Source organism: Oryctolagus cuniculus, chromosome 12 (genome assembly GCF_051225735.1).
Source record: "Oryctolagus cuniculus isolate XC-2025 breed Fujian yellow rabbit chromosome 12, ASM5122573v1, whole genome shotgun sequence".
NCBI classification, from domain to species: domain Eukaryota; kingdom Metazoa; phylum Chordata; class Mammalia; order Lagomorpha; family Leporidae; genus Oryctolagus; species Oryctolagus cuniculus.
In genome coordinates, this window is record NC_142878.1 from 53,796,088 (window position 1) to 53,815,619 (window position 19,532).

The 19,532-nt window shown below is 48.1% G+C and overlaps 1 protein-coding gene across 5 annotated transcripts in view; it reads right to left on the reverse strand.

Moving 5' to 3' along the window:
- The window catches only part of RPGRIP1 (RPGR interacting protein 1), a 91,861-nt gene that overhangs the window by 11,435 nt on the left and 60,894 nt on the right, over positions 1–19,532 (reverse strand). For all 5 annotated transcript variants that reach the window (XM_089309962.1, XM_089309965.1, XM_089309964.1 and 2 more), the window contains 2 exons: positions 10,574–10,674; positions 1,181–1,373 (listed from right to left, as the gene is read on the reverse strand). In XM_089309962.1, the coding sequence (XP_089166088.1) occupies positions 1,181–1,373; positions 10,574–10,674 (294 nt within the window). The remainder of the gene's footprint in view (positions 1–1,180; positions 1,374–10,573; positions 10,675–19,532) is intronic.

Sequence of the window (19,532 nt, forward strand, 5' to 3'; positions counted from 1 at the left end):
GGGAGAGCAATAGGTGGAGAAAGGGTGGGCAAAGGACGGTATGATTTTCATTGAAGTCTTTCCAGGCTTCTTTGATACTTCTAAATTTTTTTCATTGTATTTTAAAGGTAAAGAGACAGGGAGAGACTTTCCACTTGTTGTTCATTCCTCAAATGTCTGCAACAGCCAGGAGCCAAGAACTTCACTGGAGCCTCCCACATGGGTGGCAGGAACCTAAATACTTGAACCATCATCCAGTCCATCCTAGGACTCACATTAACAGGAAACAGGACGGAAGTGCAGCCGCGGCGCCGGCACACCGGGTTCTAGTCCTGGTCGGGGTGCCGGATTCTGTCCCGGTTGCCCCTCTTCCAGGCCAGCTCTCTGCTGTGGCCAGGGAGTGCAGTGGAGGATGGCCCAAGTGCTTGGGCCCTGCACCCGCATGGGAGACCAGGAGAAGTACCTGGCTCCTGCCTTCGGATCAGCGCGGTGCGCCGGCTGCAGCCCACCGGCTGCAGTGGCCATTGGAGGGTGACCCAATGGCAAGGGAAGACCTTTCTCTCTCTCTTTCACTGTCCACTCTGCCTGTCAAAAAAGAAAAGAAAGAAAGAAAAGAAAAAGAAACTGGACTGAAGTGGAGCCAGGACTCGAACCCAAGGACTCTGACACAAGACAAGGGCATATCCCATACCTATCTCTCCTATCTCTGCTTTTCAAATAAATCTTTAATAAACAGGGGCTGGCGTTATGGCCCAGCAGGTTAATGCCCTGGCCTGCAGTGCCAGCATCCCATATGGACATCGGTTCGAGACCTGGCTGCTCCACTTCCGATCCACCTCTCTGCTATGGCCTGGGAAAGCAGTAGAAGATGGCCCAAGTCGTTGGGCCCCTGTACCCGCCTGGGAGACCTGGAAGAAGCTCCTGGCTTTGGATCGGCACAGCTCCAGTCGATGTGGCCAATTGGGGAGTGAACCAACGGATGGAAGCCCTCTCTCTCTCTCTCTCTCTCTCTCTCTCTCTGCCTCTCCTCTGTGTAACTCTTTTGAATAAATAAATCTTTTTTTTTTTAAAAAAAAAAAAAGGAAGAAAGAAAAGAAAACGGTTGGACACAGCCCACCAGACACCCAGCACAGTTCCAACCCTCAGTCTGCACAGGTATCAGCCTCCCGGCCCCGTAAACCACACAGCGAGCCTTCCTTACCCTTGCTGAAATGGAAGTGGATTTCCTCTCCAGCCCTTGGCTTCCTCAGGGATATTGGTGTCTCCGTCTCTGACCAGGGCAGATCACAGAACCTATACTCCACGTACACCTGCTTTATGTTCTCATCAAACATCACCTCAGCCTCCTCGTTGAAGGCCAGAGAGACAATCTCAATGCACATCTTCTCTGAATCCTGGCAAGGAAGACATTTCCTGAAGGTCAGCGAGATTCCAAGCCTTCACTCCACCCTAACACAACTGACTGCACTGCCACAGCTACTTATGTTACGATTCATAAATTTTAAGAACTTATATGGAAATTTTTAATAAATTTTATAAATCTATAAGGAGAATCCAGGAATTCTCTCTACCAGCACAGTGAATCATTTCTGCAGTTCAGCCTTTCTTGATCATCTCTAAATGGAGAACAAATCAAGAAAATAAATGTCTGGGGGCCAGTGCTATGGTGCAGTAGATTCAAGTTCCGGCTGCTCCACTTGCGAAAAGCAGAAGATGGCCCAAGTGCTTGGGCCTCTGCACCATGTGGGAGACCTCAAAGAAGCTCCTGCCTCCTGATTAGCCCACCTCCAGCCATGTGACCATTTGGGGAGTGAACCAGCAGATGGAAGACCTCTCTGTCTCTCCATTTCTCACTGTAACTCAGCCTCTCAAATAAATAAATCTTAAAAAAAAAAAAAAAAAAAAAAGCCGGCGCCGTGGCTCAATAGGCTAATCCTCCACCTTGCGGCGCCGGCACACCGGGTTCTAGACCCGGTTGGGGCGCCGGATTCTGTCCCGGTTGCCCCTCTTCCAGGCCAGCTCTCTGCTATGGCCAGGGAGTGCAGTGGAGGATGGCCCAGGTGCTTGGGCCCTGCACCCCATGGGAGACCAGGAAAAAGCACCTGGATCCTGGCTCCTGCCATCGGATCAGCGCGGTGCGCCAGCTGCAGCGGCGGCCATTGGAGGGTGAACCAACGGCAAAGGAAGACCTTTCTCTCTCTGTCTCTCTCTCACTGTCCACTCTGCCTGTCAAAAAAAATTAAAAAAAAAAAAAAAAGTCTGAGCAGATAGTTCCTCCCCCCCCCCCCAACTTTCTCAGTGAAAAACCAATCCAGCATTTGCTGGAGATCAGGGTAGACTGACAGTGGAGATTTAGTAGCCTTCAGCCACCATAGTGGGGAGCTGCCCGGTGCTTCCTAAGTACATGCCACGGAGGAGGCCACCAGACCACCCCACTGCCACCACAGTAGCACTACTACTTTTTTTTTTTTTTTTGACAGGCAGAGTGGACAGTGAGAGAGAGAGACAGAGAGAAAGGTCTTCCTTTGCCGTTGGTTCACCCCACCCAATGACCACTGCGGCCGGCGCTCAGCGCTGAGCTCAGCGCTGATCTGAAGCCAGGAGCCAGGTACTTATCCTGGTCTCCCATGCAGGTCCAGGGCCCAAGGACTTGGGCCATCCTCCACTGCCTTCCCGGGCCACAGCAGAGAGCTGGCCTGGAAGAGGGGCAACCGGGACAGAATCTAGCACCCTGACCGGGACTAGAACCTGGTGTGCCGGCGCCACAGGCGGAGGATTAGCCTATTGAGCTGTGGCACCAGCCACTACTACTTTCAACTCCACTTCAGGCTCACTGCCACTACTGCTGCCATCCTCTCTCTTGATTGCCCCTGTGTCCACACCGGCATTAAGCCTACAACGACGAGGCTGACATTTCTCTAGTGTCCGGAAGTATACTTAGGCCAGTCTAAGTCCCCTCCTTGTGTAGTGGCAGGAAGTCAGTGTCACGCCCCTTGCAATGAGTCGATCCAGAATGGCGTCCTGCCAGCCACGGCGCTCCCTTTCATCTCTGAGTGTCCTGTGGGCTTCCTTCCTCCAGGATGCCAGGCCAGTGCCCTTGTTCTTCAGAGACCCGTTCCCCACCCTGTCTTTTCTCCCTTTCAGAAGCAAGCGGAGCTCCTGTGCCTTCTCCTAACTCAGCAGGCAAGATTGCCAGTGAGACTACAGACAGATTCATCTGGGTGGAGATATTTGTTGTTTTCCTCTCAGTTTGCAAACAACTGGCTGTACCATGTTTTCCAAAATGTGGATTTTGATACTTTGTTGGGCCAGCTGATCAGCTTTTAATGAAAGAATAAAATCGGGAGAGGATAGAATACAATAGACCACACTGTCGCTCCCCCTCTTCATGGGGGAACGACACTAAGCCCTGCCTAGGCTTCATATCCGAGTCACGGCACCATTATGTCGCTCCCCGTCTTCGTGGAGGAATGACACAGGACCCTGCGTTGTTCTTTCGTCTGCTCGGCCCTCCCCGGGTTTGCTGCTGGTTCTTCCCGGGTTGGCTGCTGGTCCTTCCTGGGTTGGCTACCGTCCCTTCCACCTCCGTGGAAGGGCGGTTCCCCCTGCCACATTCCCCACTTCCGCAGGGGAGCGGCACACCGCCGGCCGGCTCTCTCGGGGGCTGCACAGGTGTTCCTTCAGATAGATGTTCCTCTTAGATGTTCCTGGTGCATGTTGTCTCTCTCCTCCTTTATAGTCCTCTCCACCAATCCCAACTCTGCTACCCACACGCCGAGTACGCTGCTCTCCTCCAATCAGGAGCAGGTCCCACAGTTTATTGGTTGAACTGGAGGCAGCTGTGTAGAAGCTGTTTCCCTTCTCAGCGCCATATTGTGGGAAAGCAGATGCATAGAATAAGTCTTAATTCCAGTAACTTAGTCTAGTCCGAGTTGCTCCCAGTTGCTCCCCACACCACACATAATAGTGCATTACATAGCACCTCCTTGTATACTTTTGGCAACTACTTACAAATAGTTATCACAAAATAAGTTTTTTAAAAACAATAATATTGGAGCAGACATTGTGGTGCAGCAGGCTAAACACCGCCTGCCATGCAGGCATCCCATGTGAGAGCCAAGTCAAGTACCAACCACTTTGCTTCCAATCTAGCGCCCTCTAAGGTGCCTGGGAAAGCAGCAGGGGATGGCCCAAGTACTTCCACTGCTCTCCCAGGCACCTGTTTAGGATGCCGGCACTGGCCACAGCCCCAGCCCCATTATTTTTAATATTCTAGATTTTATGGGAAAAATGTGTTCCTGCTTTATTCATAGTTTAATTTCTAAAATTTGATTCAAAATATGTATTTCTGGAGCTCGTGTTGTGGTGTTGCAGGTAAAGCCGTTGCCTCTAACGCCCGCATCCTCTATGGGTACCAGATCGAGTTCAGGCAGTTCCACTTCCAATACAGCTCCCTGCTAATGGTGCTGAAAAGCAGCAGATGGTCCAAGTACTTGGGCCCCTGTCACTCATGTAGCAGCAGACCCAGATGAAGCTCCTGGCTTTGGCCTGGCCCAGCCCCAGCCACTGGGGCCATCTTGGGAGTGAACCAGCAGATAGAAGATCTCTGTCTCTCTGAAACTCTGATTTTCAAAATATTTTATTTTAAAGATTTATTTATTTGAGAGGTAGAGTTACAGACAGAGAGAGGCCTTCATCTGCTGGCTCACTCCCCAGATGGTTGCGATGGCAGGAACTGGGCCAGTCCAAAGCCAGGAGCTTCTTCCGGGTCTCCCACATCAGTGCAGGGGCCCAGGGTCATCTTCTCTACTCTCCCAGGCCACAGCAGAGAGCTGGATCAGAAGAGGCACAGCTGGGCCTCAAACCAGCACCCATATAGGATGCTGGTGCTGCAGACCTAGGCTTGGTCCATTGTGCCACAGCGCTGTCCCCTCAAAATCTTTTAAAAATACATATGTTTTATTTGAAAGGGATGGAAGGAAAGAGAGAGAAAGATAGTTCACTGCTGAAATGCCCCAAACCACCAGGGCTGGGCTAAACCAGAAGCCTAGAACTCAATCAGGCTGTCCCATATAGGTGTCAGGAACTCGGATAGTTCAGCCATCACCTGCTGCCTCCCAGGCTGTGTCTGAGCCTCACTGACTGTCTCAGCGGGTGTGCTTGCTTTAGCAGGAAGCTAGAATCGGGAATAGAGCTGGGACTTGAAGCCAAGTACTCTGATGTGGGAATGTGGGCATTCCAAGCAGTGCCTTAACTACTGTGCCAAACACTGCTCACAATTTTGAAAATTTTAAACTTGCTAATAATGCTAGGGCAACGATCAGAAATCCATATTTAGGGCCGGCGCCGTGGCTCACTAGGCTAATCCTCCGCCTTGCGGCGCCGGCACACCAGGTTCTAATCCCAGTTGGGACACCGGATTTTGTCCCGGTTGCCCCTCTTCCAGGCCAGCTCTCTGCTGTGGCCAGGGAGTGCAGTGGAGGATGGCCCAGGTGCTTGGGCCCTGCACCCCATGGGAGACCAGGATAAGTACCTGGCTCCTGCCATCGGATCAGCGCGGTGCACCAGCCGCGGCGGCCATTGGAGGGTGAACCAATGGCAAAAAGGAAGACCTTTCTCTCTGTCTCTCTCTCTCACTATCCACTCTGGCTGTAAAAAAAAAAAAAAAAAAAAAAAAAAAAAAAAAAAAAGATAAACTTAAAAAAAAAAGAAATCCATATTTATGCAGACTGCATCAAGCTTACATTGATAACAAAGGTAAATGAGGAAGAGGAATCAGATTAAATCTGGGCCAAGTATGACATGGAGCCTTTACTTATTCTTATGACACTGAACTCTGCAAAATTGACAATTTTAATCATTTTTGCCTGTACAAATATATGTATCTTTGATCCAGAATTCTTTTTTTTTTAATAAATGAAACTCAGGAGATTTTTTTTTTATTTGAAATACAGAGTTACAGAGAGAGTTCTTCCATCCGATCGTTCACTCCCCAGATGACCACAACTGCTGGAGCTGTGATGATCCGAAGCCAGGAGCCAGGCGTTTATTCCTGGTCTCCCATGTGGGTGCAGGGGCCCAAGAACTCGGGCCATCTTCCACTGCTTTCCCAGGCCACAGCAGAGAGCTGGATCAGAAGAGGAGCAGCCAGGACTAGAACCGGCGCCCATATGGGATGCCAGAGCTTCAGGCCAGGGCGTTAACCAGCTGCGCCACAGTGCCGGCCCCCCAGAATTCTTTATATAAACTGATTCCATTATACCATTTTATCGGTACTGAACATCAAAAAAGGGGATCCAATGAGTAATGTTATCCACTGGAATATAGAACTTGCTGGAAGAACTCTTGAGAGCAGTGAGCTACGCAGCGTTAGGACTCTGCTAGCTCAGATGTGCTAGTCAATTTGGCTGGGAGTAGGGGTTGCTAAAATTAACTAGCCACATACCCAAGGAGGAGGACACCCCAACACCTGAAAGAATGTGAGAGCAAGTCTTGAGAATCTCAATGCACACTAGTGCTGCAGATGCCGCGGAGTGAATGCGAGTGATTGCTCCCGTCTCGTTAGCAGGGATTCAGACGAGCATGGAGAAGTCTGCTATGCTTCACTGAGAGCGGGAGAATGAGCCATAGAAAGGCATGCTATGCGGAGGCTCCCGTGTGGCTGGACTGAGAGCTTTCCCCAAGAGTCTTAGAGGGCTGATACGCACAGAGGGCCTTTAGGAAGCTTGTGCCAACTCCCAGAGCCTCCTGGGAAACAGTCACATACATCCTACACACACAGGAGCTGCCCTAATCTTGGACGCAAAGAGACAGATAAGGAGCCTTATGTATCGTGATTACTTTTTAGCTGTTAAGGAAGACATTTAGGAAAAGTGTCTGTCTCTCTATGTATATAGACAGATATAGAAATTTACTTATTTTTAGTATTTATTTTTAAAATTTGAAAGGCGGTGGTGGGGGAATCAATCTTCTATCTACTGGTTCACTCCCCAAATGACTGTAACAGCCCAGTATGGACCAGGCTGAAACCAGGAGCCAAGAACTCCACTCTGGTCTCCCACGTGGGTGACAAGGGCCCAAGTCCGTGGGACATTTTCTGCTTCCTTCCCAGGTTCATTAGCAGGAAATTAATTCATAAGTGGAAGAGCCAGGATTCAAACTGGCACTTGGATATGGGATGCAGATGTCCTAAGCAGTGGCTTAAGCCACAATGCCAGACCCAGATTATAGGTTCCTTATCTTGAGGACTGAAACAGCTCAGATAAGATAGACAACTGCCATCATCCACATCATTATCACTATCACTCAGTCCTTAAGTGTCTGAGGCAGTGTACTGAACCCTTACTTAAATCTTGCCACATCACTACAAGGTAGGCATGCTTCACGTTACCCTTCTACAGGGGAGGAAGCAAAGCCTAACAGAGGTTAAACACCAAAAGCTCCATGGCCAGTAAGCAGCAGAACCCGGGGCTACACACTCCTGTCTGTGTTTTCAAAAGTTACACTCTAGGCCAGCGCCATGGCTCAATAGGCTAATCCTCCGCCTTGCGGCGCTGGCACACCAGGTTCTAGTCCCGGTCAGGGCGCAAGATTCTGTCCCGGTTGCAGTGGAGGATGGCCCAAGTCCTTGGCCCTGCACCCCAAGGGAGACCAAGAGAAGCACCTGGCTCCTGGATTTGGATCAGCATGATGTGCCGGCCGCGGTGGCCATTGGAGGGTGATCCAATGGCAAAAGGAAGACCTTTCTCTCTCTCTCTCACTGTCCACTCTACCTGTCAAAAAAAAAAAAAAAAAAAAAAAAAAAGGAAAGAAAGAAAGAGAAAGTTACACTCTACTGCCTCCTCCATTTTCCTGGCTAACCCCAGGTAGAAGAATGACAGCTCAAGCGTTGACTTCAGCCCTCTGGCTGAAGCATGATAATAATTTTTTACTTTTTTTTTTTTTTTTTTTTTTTTTGACAGGCAGAGTGGACAGTGAGAGAGAGAGAGAGAGAGAAAGGTCTTCCTTTTGCCGTTGGTTCACCCTCCAATGACCGCCGCGGCTGGCGCACCGCGCTGATCCGATGGCAGGAGCCAGGTACTTATCCTGGTCTCCCATGGGGTGCAGGGCCCAAGCACTTGGGCCATCCTCCACTGCACTCACTGGCCACAGCAGAGAGCTGGCCTGGAAGAGGGGCAACCAGGACAGAATCCGGCGCCCCGACCAGGACTAGAACCCGGTGTGCCGGCACTGCAAGGCGGAGGATTAGCCTAGTGAGCTGCGGCACCGGCTAATTTTTTACTTTTTCAATAATAAGTACATGCCTGTGCTTTGAGTTTAATTTGACAATAACACTAATTTCTTTGCTTGAGTAGGGTTTTTTTTTTTTTTTCAAACTTCTCAATACTTCCAGGTACACAAAGATTCATTTCCTAAAAGGAATTCTTACTGAGGAATCTTAAGGATATTTTTAAATGTAATCTGCCCGACTGGTCAAAGCTCAAAAGTCTGCTGATCTGCTGAGAGGTGGCATGGTGGAGAAAGCTTGACTGGAGTTCCAGCTCATTCACCACCTAACTCTGTAATCCCGAGCCCATCACTTGATCTTCCTCACAGTAATAACATCTAATGTGCTATCTAATTCTAACATTCTGGAGCTCTACTCTATTTCGTACGTATTTCTCAAGATACTAGCTGAATAATGTCTTTTAAAAAGATATGTTGGCCAGCACTGTGGCTCACTAGGCTAATCCTCCGCCTGTGGCACTGGCACCCCAGGTTCTAGTCCCAGTTGGGGCGCCAGATTCTGTCCCAGTTGCTCCTCTTCCAGGCCAGCTCTCTGCTGTGGCCCAGGAGGACAGTGGAGGATGGCCCAAGTCCTTGGGCCCTGCACCCGCATAGGAGACCAGGAGGAAGCTCCTGGCTCCTGGCTTCGGATCGGCACAGCTCTGGCCGTTGTGGCCAATTGGGGAGTGAACCAGCGGATGGAAGACACCCCCCCCCCCCCGCCTCTCCTTCTCTCTGTGTAACTCTGACTTTCAAATAAATAAATGTTTTTAAAGAAAAACTAAATAATTACAGAGCAGGTTAAAAAAATGTGGAAATTGAATAATCTCTGAGCCCTTCCATGAAGAATCCTTTCTTCTCTTTCAGCTTCTACTTCTCAAAGTAAACCTGTTCTCCTTAGGCAGATGTTGGGAGAGTGGAGTTAATCAGGCTCCCTCGCTGTCATGGCACCCAGCAAGCCTGAAAACTAGTATGCTTTCTGCTAGTCATAGAGCCCAGACACCGATACAGTTCTGCCCTGCAGTTTCTTGGCAACCTGCCATTGTTGTCTGTAAAGCATATGTAAGAAGCTGAGGGCAGAGCTGGCTGCAAATCTCTTTTGCATGTGTTTCTTGTGTGCTTTCACTGCCATTGCAAGTATACAGAGGTATGAATCCCCCAAAAGGCTCTGAAGTGGTTCCATGGCCTGTCAGAATTGGAACCCGGGGGCCGTACTGTGGCACAGTATGTAAAGCCTCTGCCTGTGGCACTGGCATCCCATATGGGCATTGGTTTGGTTCAAGACCCAGCTACTCCACTTCCAATCCAGCTCCCTGCTAATGTGCCTAGGAAAACAGTGGAGGATGGCCCAGGTGCTAGAGCCCCTGCACCCAGATGGGAGACCTAGAGGCGGCTCCTGGCTTCAGATCGGCCCAGGTCAGGAATGAACCAGTGGATGGAAGGTATCTCTCTCTCTCGCTCTCCCTCTGTAACTCTGCTTTTCAAATAAATAAATAGATTAAAAAAGAAGAAGCTGCTGCTCCTGGCTTCAGATTGGCTCAGCTCTGGCCATTGTAGCCATCTGGGTAGAAAACTAGTAGATGAAAGACCTCTCTGTACCTCTGTCTCTCAAATAAGTAAATAAACCTTTAAAACAAAATAAAAAACAGAACGGAATCTGAACCTGTCCTTCTTGGAACTGAACTGCTACAAAAGAGCAGATTTATCGACAGGCAACACCGCTCAGGCTGGGCATAAATCACAGTGTACAGTGAATACGAGAGCAAGAGCTAAGCCAGGGATTTGAGTAAGAGAAAGAAGTGCTGAGGCGAGTCACCACTGACAGCAAATCAAGAAAAGAATCCGTTCGTCAGACTTGCATTCGCAGGTCATGTTATTGCAAATGCTTAACTTGCATTTCCCATAAGGCTCATTAAAACTGGGTTTTTAACCATGGCCACAGCCACTGCGCACAACTGCTATTTTTTTTTTTTTTTTTTGACAGGCAGAGTGGACAGTGAGAGAGAGAAAGGTCTTCCTTTGCCGTTGGTTCACCCTCCAATGGCCGCCGCAGCCGGCGCACCGCGCTGATCCGATGGCAGGAGCCAGGTGCCTTTCCTGGTCTCCCATGGGGTGCAGGGCCCAAGCACCTGGGCCATCCTCCACTGCACTCCCTGGCCACAGCAGAGGGCTGGCCTGGAAGAGGGGCAACCAGGACAGAATCCGGCACCCCGACTGGGACTAGAACCCGGTGTGCCGGCGCCACTAGGCGGAGGATTAGCCTAGTGAGCCGCGGCGCCGGCTGCACAACTTCTATTATTTACACGCAGCGATGCTGCAGGGTACTTACTGCTTTGGGACATTTCTCAGATACGGGTGGCACCACGACGTCATCACTGTCTGTCGTCTGTGCTTCACTGACTTCAGAAGCTTGATCACAGGATTCTGCATCTGCCATGGGAGAGGCTGGAGTCAGTTTCAAAGCTCTGTCTAGCCCGCGCAAAGACCCGGGGCCCACATCTCTGATCCACTGAAGAACCGAACCCTCTCTTTCAAAGGTTCGCTTATTCAGAAGCTTGCCAAACTACAGAGGCTTGCTTCTGGGGGAAAAGGGGGGGGGGGAGGCAAAAGAAGAAAGAACAGAAATGAGGAAGGGAGACAGGGAGGAAGTCTCTTGTAGTGGCTGAAGAAAGTGATGACGCAGAGGAAAAGCGGTGAAATCAGGTGTGGCAATTGATGGCTTCAAATAGTCTCTCCCACCCACTGAGTTCTTACAATGTGACCTTGACACTTCTATTGAGAGGGGAGGTCTATGCCACCTCCCTTTCCACTGACATGGGTTTCTGTGACTGCTTCAACCCAGAAGATGGCAGGAGTGACTGCTATGTGACTTCTATGCCACGCACTTACGCCTTGTCTTCAGACTCGCTGTTGGACCCTGGCCACTCAGCCGTGAGGAAATCCAAGCAACGTCTAGAGGGTGCACCTCAGAGCAGCTGAGGCTTCAGGCCTACAGCTGCTGCTGTGCTCCCAAATGGCAGCCGGAACCGATTGGGCAGCCGATAGAGTGAGGCATCTTACCAAAGAAATCCCTCAGGCCCCTGGCTAGGTTACCACACTGGATGCCATGTGAAGGAGAAGTGACCCTTACCCATGAGACCTGCCCAAATTGCACATTAGTGACCCAAAGTAATGACCATTGTCATTTTAAGTCACTAAGGTTTTATTTTGTTTTAATTTCCATGGCTTCATTTGCTATTAAAATAATAACTTTGTAACTGAGTGAGTGGAGCTGGTGCTGTGGCATAGCGGGTAAAGCCACACTGCCCATGTAGGTGCTGGTTCAAGTCCCAGTTGCTCCACTTCCAATCCAGCTTTCTGCTGTGGCCTGGGAAAGCAGTGGAAGATGGCCCAAGTGCTTGGGCTCCAACAACCACGTGAGAGACCTGGAGGAAGCTCCAGTCATTGTGGCCATTTAGAGAGTAAATCAGCAAATGAAAGAGATCTCTCTCTGCCTCTCTGTAACTCTGCCTTTCAAATAAGTAAATAAATCTTAAAATATATATATATATATATATATATATATATATATATACACATATATAACAATGAGTTAGGAAGCTTTGTTCCTTCTATTTACTGACATACACTGAAAAGTCAGCATCATTTTTTCCTTAAATATTGATAGTATTCACTAATGAAGTCATCTGGGCCTATATATATATTTTTTAAGATTTATCCATTTATTTGAAAGGCAGAGTCATAGAAAGACAAAGACAGAGAGAGAGAGAGAGGGACTCCATCTACTGGCTCACCCACAAATGGCCTCAATAGCAAGAGCTGAGCCCATCCAAAGCCAGGAGCCTCCTCCAGGCTTTCCACGGGGGTCCTTGGGCCCAAGAACTCGGGTCATCCTCCACTGCCCTCCCAGGTCACAGCAGAGAGCCAGATCAAAAGTGGTACAGCTAGTACTAAACGAGTATCCACATGGGACACTGGCACCACAGGCACCAGCCCTCCATAAATTTAAGGATTTATTTTGTTTATTGGAAACAGTTACAGAGAGCGGTTGAGAGAGAAAGGCCTGGGTTTTCTTGTTGTGGAGAACTTCTAATTCCCAGTTCACTGTTTTTACTTCTTATAGGTCATCATAATCTGTTTATTCATGAGTCAGTTTCAATAATTTTTTTTAAAAGGTTGAGGCAGGTCTGATCCTCATTGGTTGACCTTCTTATTTTTATTTTTTTATTTTTGACAGGCAGAGTGGACAGTGAGAGAGAGAGACAGAGAGAAAGGTCTTCCTTTGCCGTTGGTTCACCCTCCAATGGCCGCCGCGGCTGGCGCACCGCACTGATCCGATGGCAGGAGCCAGGAGCTTCTCTTGGTCTCCCTTGGGGTGCAGGGCCCAAGCACTTGGGCCATCCTCCACTGCACTCCCTGGCCACAGCAGAGAGCTGGCCTGGAAGAGGAGCAACTGGGACAGAATCCGGTGCCCCGACTGGGACTAGAACCTGGTGTGCCGGCGCTGCAGGCAGAGGATTAGCCTATTGAGCCGCGGTGCCGGCCAGTTTCAAAAATTTTAATCTTCTTAGGAACATGTCTAAGTTGCTTGCATAAAGTTGTTCATAATATTCTTTTACACATTCATCCTCGGTTTTGCTGTGCCTTCACTCCTTTTTCCTTAGTCTGCCTACCAACTGCCCATTTATTGCTTCTCAGCTCCTTCATTGCCTGCTCGGCAATCGTAAGGCTGAGCTCTGTAAATATTTCTCCTTTGTGAAATGGCACCATGTGAAGCTTTGCCAACAGAGGGCACTGAAGAATCACTGGAGGAGGAGAGGGTTTCTCTTCCGATTCCTGTCTGTTTATTTGGGCAGGATCCCGGAGCAGATATGAATTCCTGCAACCCAGGGCTTGGCGACAGTTCCTGTGGCCAGTAGGCTCATGACACCTCCCCACAGGTAGTTCACAGGTACCTTTGGGAGCGGGGTGGAGGTGAAATGCACCTGGGTTGGCCCTTCTCCTTGTACAGTTTACTCCCAGCATCTCAGGTACATCCACAGCAAACTTCTGTGCCATTCAGCGAGATGTAACTGCACATTCGCAGTGAGGCCTGGATATCAACCCTAAAGGAGTTGGCTCCAGATCTGTGTCTTCCTTGGGTGCTCAATCACAGCTCTGTATTCCTCAGAGTTACCTTTACTTCTTAGTAGTCAGTCCCCTTGTTATAATTCTTTATACTAATCTCTTCAAATGACTACATAGCTTCTCTCTCCTGGCTAGATCTTAACTACTGTAGTCATTCTAGATGTAGGCTGACCTGCAGCCATACCGCTCTGAACGTGTCCCATCTCGTCTAGATCCAGGCTTATCAAGCCTGTCTATCTTCTCATTTTCTCCATTCTTTTCTGTTTTCGATTTCACCGATTTCTGCTCTATAACTGGCTCAGCTCCAGCTGTTGCAGCCATTTGGGGAATGAACCAGCAGATGGAAGACCTGTCTTTCTGTCTTTCCTTCTCTCTGTAACTCTGCCTCTCAAATAAATAAATCATTAAAAAAAAAAAAAAAAGGCAGAGACAGATCTTCCATCTGCTGGTTCACTCCCCAAAAGGCCTTAATAACCAGGGCTGGGCCAGCTGGAAGCCAGGAGCTTCTTCCAGGTCTCCCACATGGGTTGCAGGGGCTTAAAGACTTGGGCCATTTTCTTCTGCTTTCTCAGGTGCATTAACGGGGAGCTGGATGGAAAGAGGAACAGGGGACTCCAACCAGCACCGTTATGGGATGCCCACATTGTAGGCGGTCGGCTTTATCTGCTATGCCACAATGCTGGCCCATCTGCTTTCATTTTCATACATTTCAACATAATTGCTAATATTCCTTAGTATTTCTTCTTTGATACATGGGTTTTTTACAAGTGTGTAAGTTACATACTAAGTATTTTCTATTGTCTGAATTAACAGAAATTCATGGCTGCTCTAACACAGTTTCACAAACATGGTAAACAAGATTAGCCTCCGAATTTTCTGGCCTCAATTCCACGATTAAGGTGTTGGCTACTTCATGCTTCCTCTAAAGGATCTAAGGGACAATCCAATCTTTCCTGTGTTCCTTACCTTTCCAGTTTCTGGTGGCTCCAGGCGATGGAACAAAGATGTAAGCCTCAGAGCCATTTTGTCTCCTTGTCCGAAAACAGATCCAATCCCCAAGGGACTCTCTAGCCCCTGCATTCTTTCACAACCAGCTCAATTCCACGCCTTGTATTTTCCCCAACCCACCCTCTGCTTTCTTTTCCAACTAAGGCCCACCAAATTTGAAAAGCCCCCAAAAAGCTTGTACAAACCAGAGCAGCTCTGCCACTGCCCACCCTTTTAGACCCTTAGGTACTAGAAGCTATATAAATCCCAGCCTGCCTGAGATGGCACAAGTAAACTACTTGGGCCCCTGCTACCTACATGGGAAACCAGAAGAAGCTCCTGGCCCTTGGCTTCGGCCTGGCCCAGCCCTAGCCATTGTGGCCACCAGCAGATGGAAAATCAGGCCTTGTTTCCTCTCCTCCTCTCCTTCCCTCCCTCCTTTGTTCTTTCCTTCCTCTCCCTTTCTGTCCCCCTCCCTCTCTCTGTAACTATGCCTTTCAAATAAAAAAATTTAAAAAATTAAAATTAAAAAAAAAAACCTGCCTCCATGTCACATTGTGTCCTTCTCTCCTGTGTGTGTCTCTTACAAGACATTTGTCACCAAATTGAAGGACCACTTGGATAATCTAGGATGATCTCAAGATTGTTAACCTAATAGCATGTGCGAAGACTTTCTTTTTAAATACCATTTGCAGGTTCTGCAGGACACAGACATATCATCAATCCACTATTTTTTTATCTATTATCCACTATTATTTATCTTTCATCCATCATTCACCTATTCTTAAAATATGATTCAGTTTTTTAAAATAAAGTTTATCTGGGGCTGGTGCTGTGGCATAGCAGGTAAAGCTGCCGCCTGCAGTGCCAGCATCCCATATGAAAGCTGGTTCAAGTCCCAGCTGCAATACTTCTGATCCAGCTCTTTGCTATGGCCTGGGAAAGCAGTAGAAGACAGCCCAAGACCTTGGGCCCCTGCACCCACGTGGAAAAACCCGGAGGAAGCTCCTGGCTCCTGGTTTCGGATGGGCACAGCTCTGGCCATTGCAGCCAATTGGGGAGTTAACCAGTGAATGGAAGAGCTCTCTCTCTCTCTGCCTCTCTCTCCTTCCTTCTCTGTAACTCTTTCAAATCTATTTTTATTTTATTTGAAAAGCAAAGACAGAGTTCTCCTATTTGCTAGTTCACTCCCCAAATGCCTGCAACAGGCAGGTTTGAACTAGGTGGAAATCAGGAGCCAGGAACTCAAACTGACTTTCCCACATGGGTGGAAGGGACATAAGTACTTGGGTAATCAATTACATTGGGAGGAAGCTGGAATGGAGAGCAGGACAGGAATTCAAACCCAGGTACTTCGACATGGGATGTGGATATCCCAAGTGACAGCAGGACTGCTGTGCCAAATGCCCATCAATTTAAATCCTGAAAATATTTAAAATGCCACAAGCTGATGTTTTTGTTTCATACACTCATTTACGTTAATCCATATTCTTTGCATTTAACTCCTTGCTGCATCTTTGTGTTTCCTTCTGGAACAAATTTCCTTCAGCCAAAAGAACCACCTTTGCATTCTCTTTAGTGTATGACATAGTGGCAAACACTCCATTCTGGTTAGTCTGAAAATGTCTGTTTTGAAAGGAGATATTTAGTGGGTGGTGATTCCTTAATTGGCAGTTACCCGCTTTCTTTCAAGCACACTGGCTTCTGGCTACAGTGGTAGCTCTGACAAGTCAGTTACTCGTTTTACTTGATGTACCAAGGACTGGCTTTCTCTTTTGATTGGATACTTTTAATATCTGTTTGGTTTTATTTTCTACATTTTTATTATTACATGTCTAAATTTGAATTTATTTTTACTGATCTTGCTGGAGTTTCATTTCATTGGATCTTAATATTCTTGATTAGTTTTGGGAAAATCTAAGTCATTATCACTTTAAATATTGTTCCTGTCCCCCTTATTTCTCTTCTCCTATACCTTTTTTTTTTTTTTTTTTTTTTTTTGACAGGCAGAGTGGACAGTGAGAGAGAGAGACAGAGAGAAAGGTCTTCCTTTTGCCGTTGGTTCACCCTCCAATGGCCGCCGCGGCCGGCGCGCTGTGGCCGGCGCACCGCACCGATCCGATGGCAGGAGCCAGGAGCCAGGTGCTTTTCCTGGTCTCCCATGGGGTGCAGGGCCCAAGCACCTGGGCCATCCTCCACTGCACTCCCTGGCCACAGCAGAGGGCTGGCCTGGAAGAGGGGCAACCGGGACAGAATCCGGCGCCCCGACCGGGACTAGAACCCGGTGTGCCGGCGCCGCTAGGCGGAGGATTAGCCTAGTGAGCCGCGGCGCCGGCCCTCCTATACCTTATTAAGTGTAGCTCAAACTTCATTTCATCCTTTATGTCCCTTTCCTTTTTTTCCTATTTTCCATCATGTTGTACAGAGAGAGAGGGAAAGACAGAGAGGTCTTCCCTCTGCTGGTTCATTCCCCAAACGGCCACAACAGCCAGGGCTGGGCCAGACTGAAGCCAGAAGCTTCTTCCAGGTCTCCCACATGAGTACAGGGGCCCAAGCACTTGGGCCATCTTCTGCTGCTTTCCCAGGTGTATTAACAGGGAATTACTGGCACTCAACCTGGCATCCATAGGGGATGCCAGCATTGTAGGCAGCAGCCTAACCACTATTCTACAACGCCGGTCCCTCTAATTTGTTTGTGTGTGGTTTTTTTTTAAAGATTTACTTTATTTATTTGCAAGACAGAGTCACACAGAGAAGTAGAGACAGAAAGAAAAGTCTTCCATCCAGTGGTTCACTCCCCAAATGGCTGCAATGGCCAGAGCTGCACCCATCCGAAGCTAGGAGCCAGGTGCTTCTTCTGGATCTCCCACACGAATGTAGGTGCCCAAGGACTTGGGCCATCTTCTAACTGATTTCCCAGGACACAAAAGAGCTGGATCAGAAGAGGAGCAGCCAGGACTAGAACCAGCATCCATATGGGATGCCAGCACTTCAGGCCAAGGCTTTAACCCGCTGTACCACAGTGCCAGCCCCAGCTCTCTAATTTGTTTTCAACCCATTTCTCTCTGTAATAAATTTCTGTATGTAATTCTTAAATTTCTTAATTTCTATTAGTTCATTTCCAAATTTGTAGGATATTTTGAAAACATTTTGTAATCGATTCAGGCAAAACACACACACATCATAAAAAGGTGCCAAAATTATTAAATAAATTTGGTGAGAAACAAGATATTTACATAGTCTTGGGATATCTTCTCATATCACAGATAATAATTAATTACAAAAGAACAAGTGATGGACCGGTTCTAGTCCTGGCTGCTCCACTTCCAATGCAGCTCTCTGCTATGGTCTGGAGAAGCAGTGGAAGATGGCCCAAGTCCTTGGGCCCCTGCACCCATGTGGGAGACCCAGAAAAAGCTCCTGGCTCCTGGCTCCAGATCAACCCAGCTCCATCTGTGGTCACTTGGGGAATGACCCAGGGCATGGAAGACCTCTCTCTCTCTCTCTCTCTCTCCTCACTTTCTTTCTCTTTCAATTAAATAAATCTTTAAAAAAAAAAAATGATAGGAAAACCTGGCAGACACTTAGACACTTTCAACATTACCAATAATGGGACAAATTGACACACACCCAATTGTGAGACAGTGAGAAGGATACAACATCACAACATCCCTTCTGGGACATTCTTGTGAAAAAAAAAAAAAAAAAGAAAAGAAAAGAAAAGGGAGGGAGGGAGGGAGGGAGAAAAGGGAGGGAGAGAGAGAGAGAAAACAGAACTAGAATCTAATTGTGAAAAAACACCACACAAGTCCAGATGGAGGCATGTTCTACAGAACAACTTGCCTGTGCTCCTCAAAAATGTCAATATGGGGCCAGCACTGTGGTGCATCGGGTAAAGGCGCCGCCTGCAGTGCCAGCATCCCATATGGGTGCCGGTTTGAGTCCCAGCTACTCCACTTCCAATCTAGCTCTCTGCTATGGCCTGGGAAAGCAGAAGATGGCCCAAGTCCTTGGACCCCTGCGCCCGCATGGGAGACCCCGAAGAAGATCCTGGCTCCAGCCCTGCACCATTGTGGCCAATTGGGGAGTGAACCAGCGGATGGAAGACCTCTCTCTCTGCCTCTCCTCGTCTCTCTGTGTAACTCTTTCCAATAAATAAAAATTAAAAAAAGACTGCATCTTAAAAATGTCAATACCATAAAAGAAAAAATTCCCAGTTAAAGGAAACTAAAAAGGGAAATGACTAAACCTGATGTGGGATTGTGGATTGAATAAAGTGGGGAAAAGGCTGCTTTTCATGGACATTACTGGTGCAACCAACAAATTCTGACAGTGGACTGGACTCATTAGGTAATAACATTATCCTTGTTAAGTTTGACAAATCTGACAAATGTACTGTGATTATATAACATAACTTCCTTTTTCTTAGAAAAAATTAAATATAGTTTGCAACATATTCTCAAATGTTCCAGAACAAAATGATAAACAGTGACAACCTGTTGAAAAAGTTAAATTTGGGTAGGGAATTTTGTGAATTTTTTCCCCCTATTTGTGTAGCTGTTACGTAAGTTTGAAATCATTCTGGGAGCAGTGCTGTGGCATAGTAGTGGGCTAAGCCTCCACCTGAGGTGCCGGCATGCCATATGTGGGTGCCGTTTTTTTGTCCTGGCTGCTCTTCTTCAGATCCAGCTCCCTGCTAATGCACCTGGGAAAGCAGTAGAAGATGGCCCAAACCCTTGGTCCCCTGCACCCACGTGCAAGACCCAGAAGAATCTCCTGGCTTCAAATAGGCGCAGCTCTGGCCATTGCGGCCAACTGGGGAGTGAACCAGCAGATGGAAGACCTCTCTCTTTCTCTGCCTCTGCCTCTCTCTGTGTAACTCTTTCAAGTAAATAAGTAATTCTTTTAAAAAAAAAAAAAAGAGAGAGAAAGAAAGAAAAAAAGGAAGTCTTGTGGCTGTTTCTGTGGCAGAGAGTAAAGCTGCCTCCTACAGTGCTGGTATCCTATATGGGCGCCAGTTTGAGTTCCATCTGCTCCACTTTCGATCCAGCTCTCTGCTATGGCCTGGGAAAGCAGTGGAAGATGGCCCAAGTCCTTGGGCCCCTGCACCCATCTGGGAGACCTGGAAGAAGCTCCTGGCTTTGAATCAGCCCAGCTCTGGCCTTTGCGGCCAA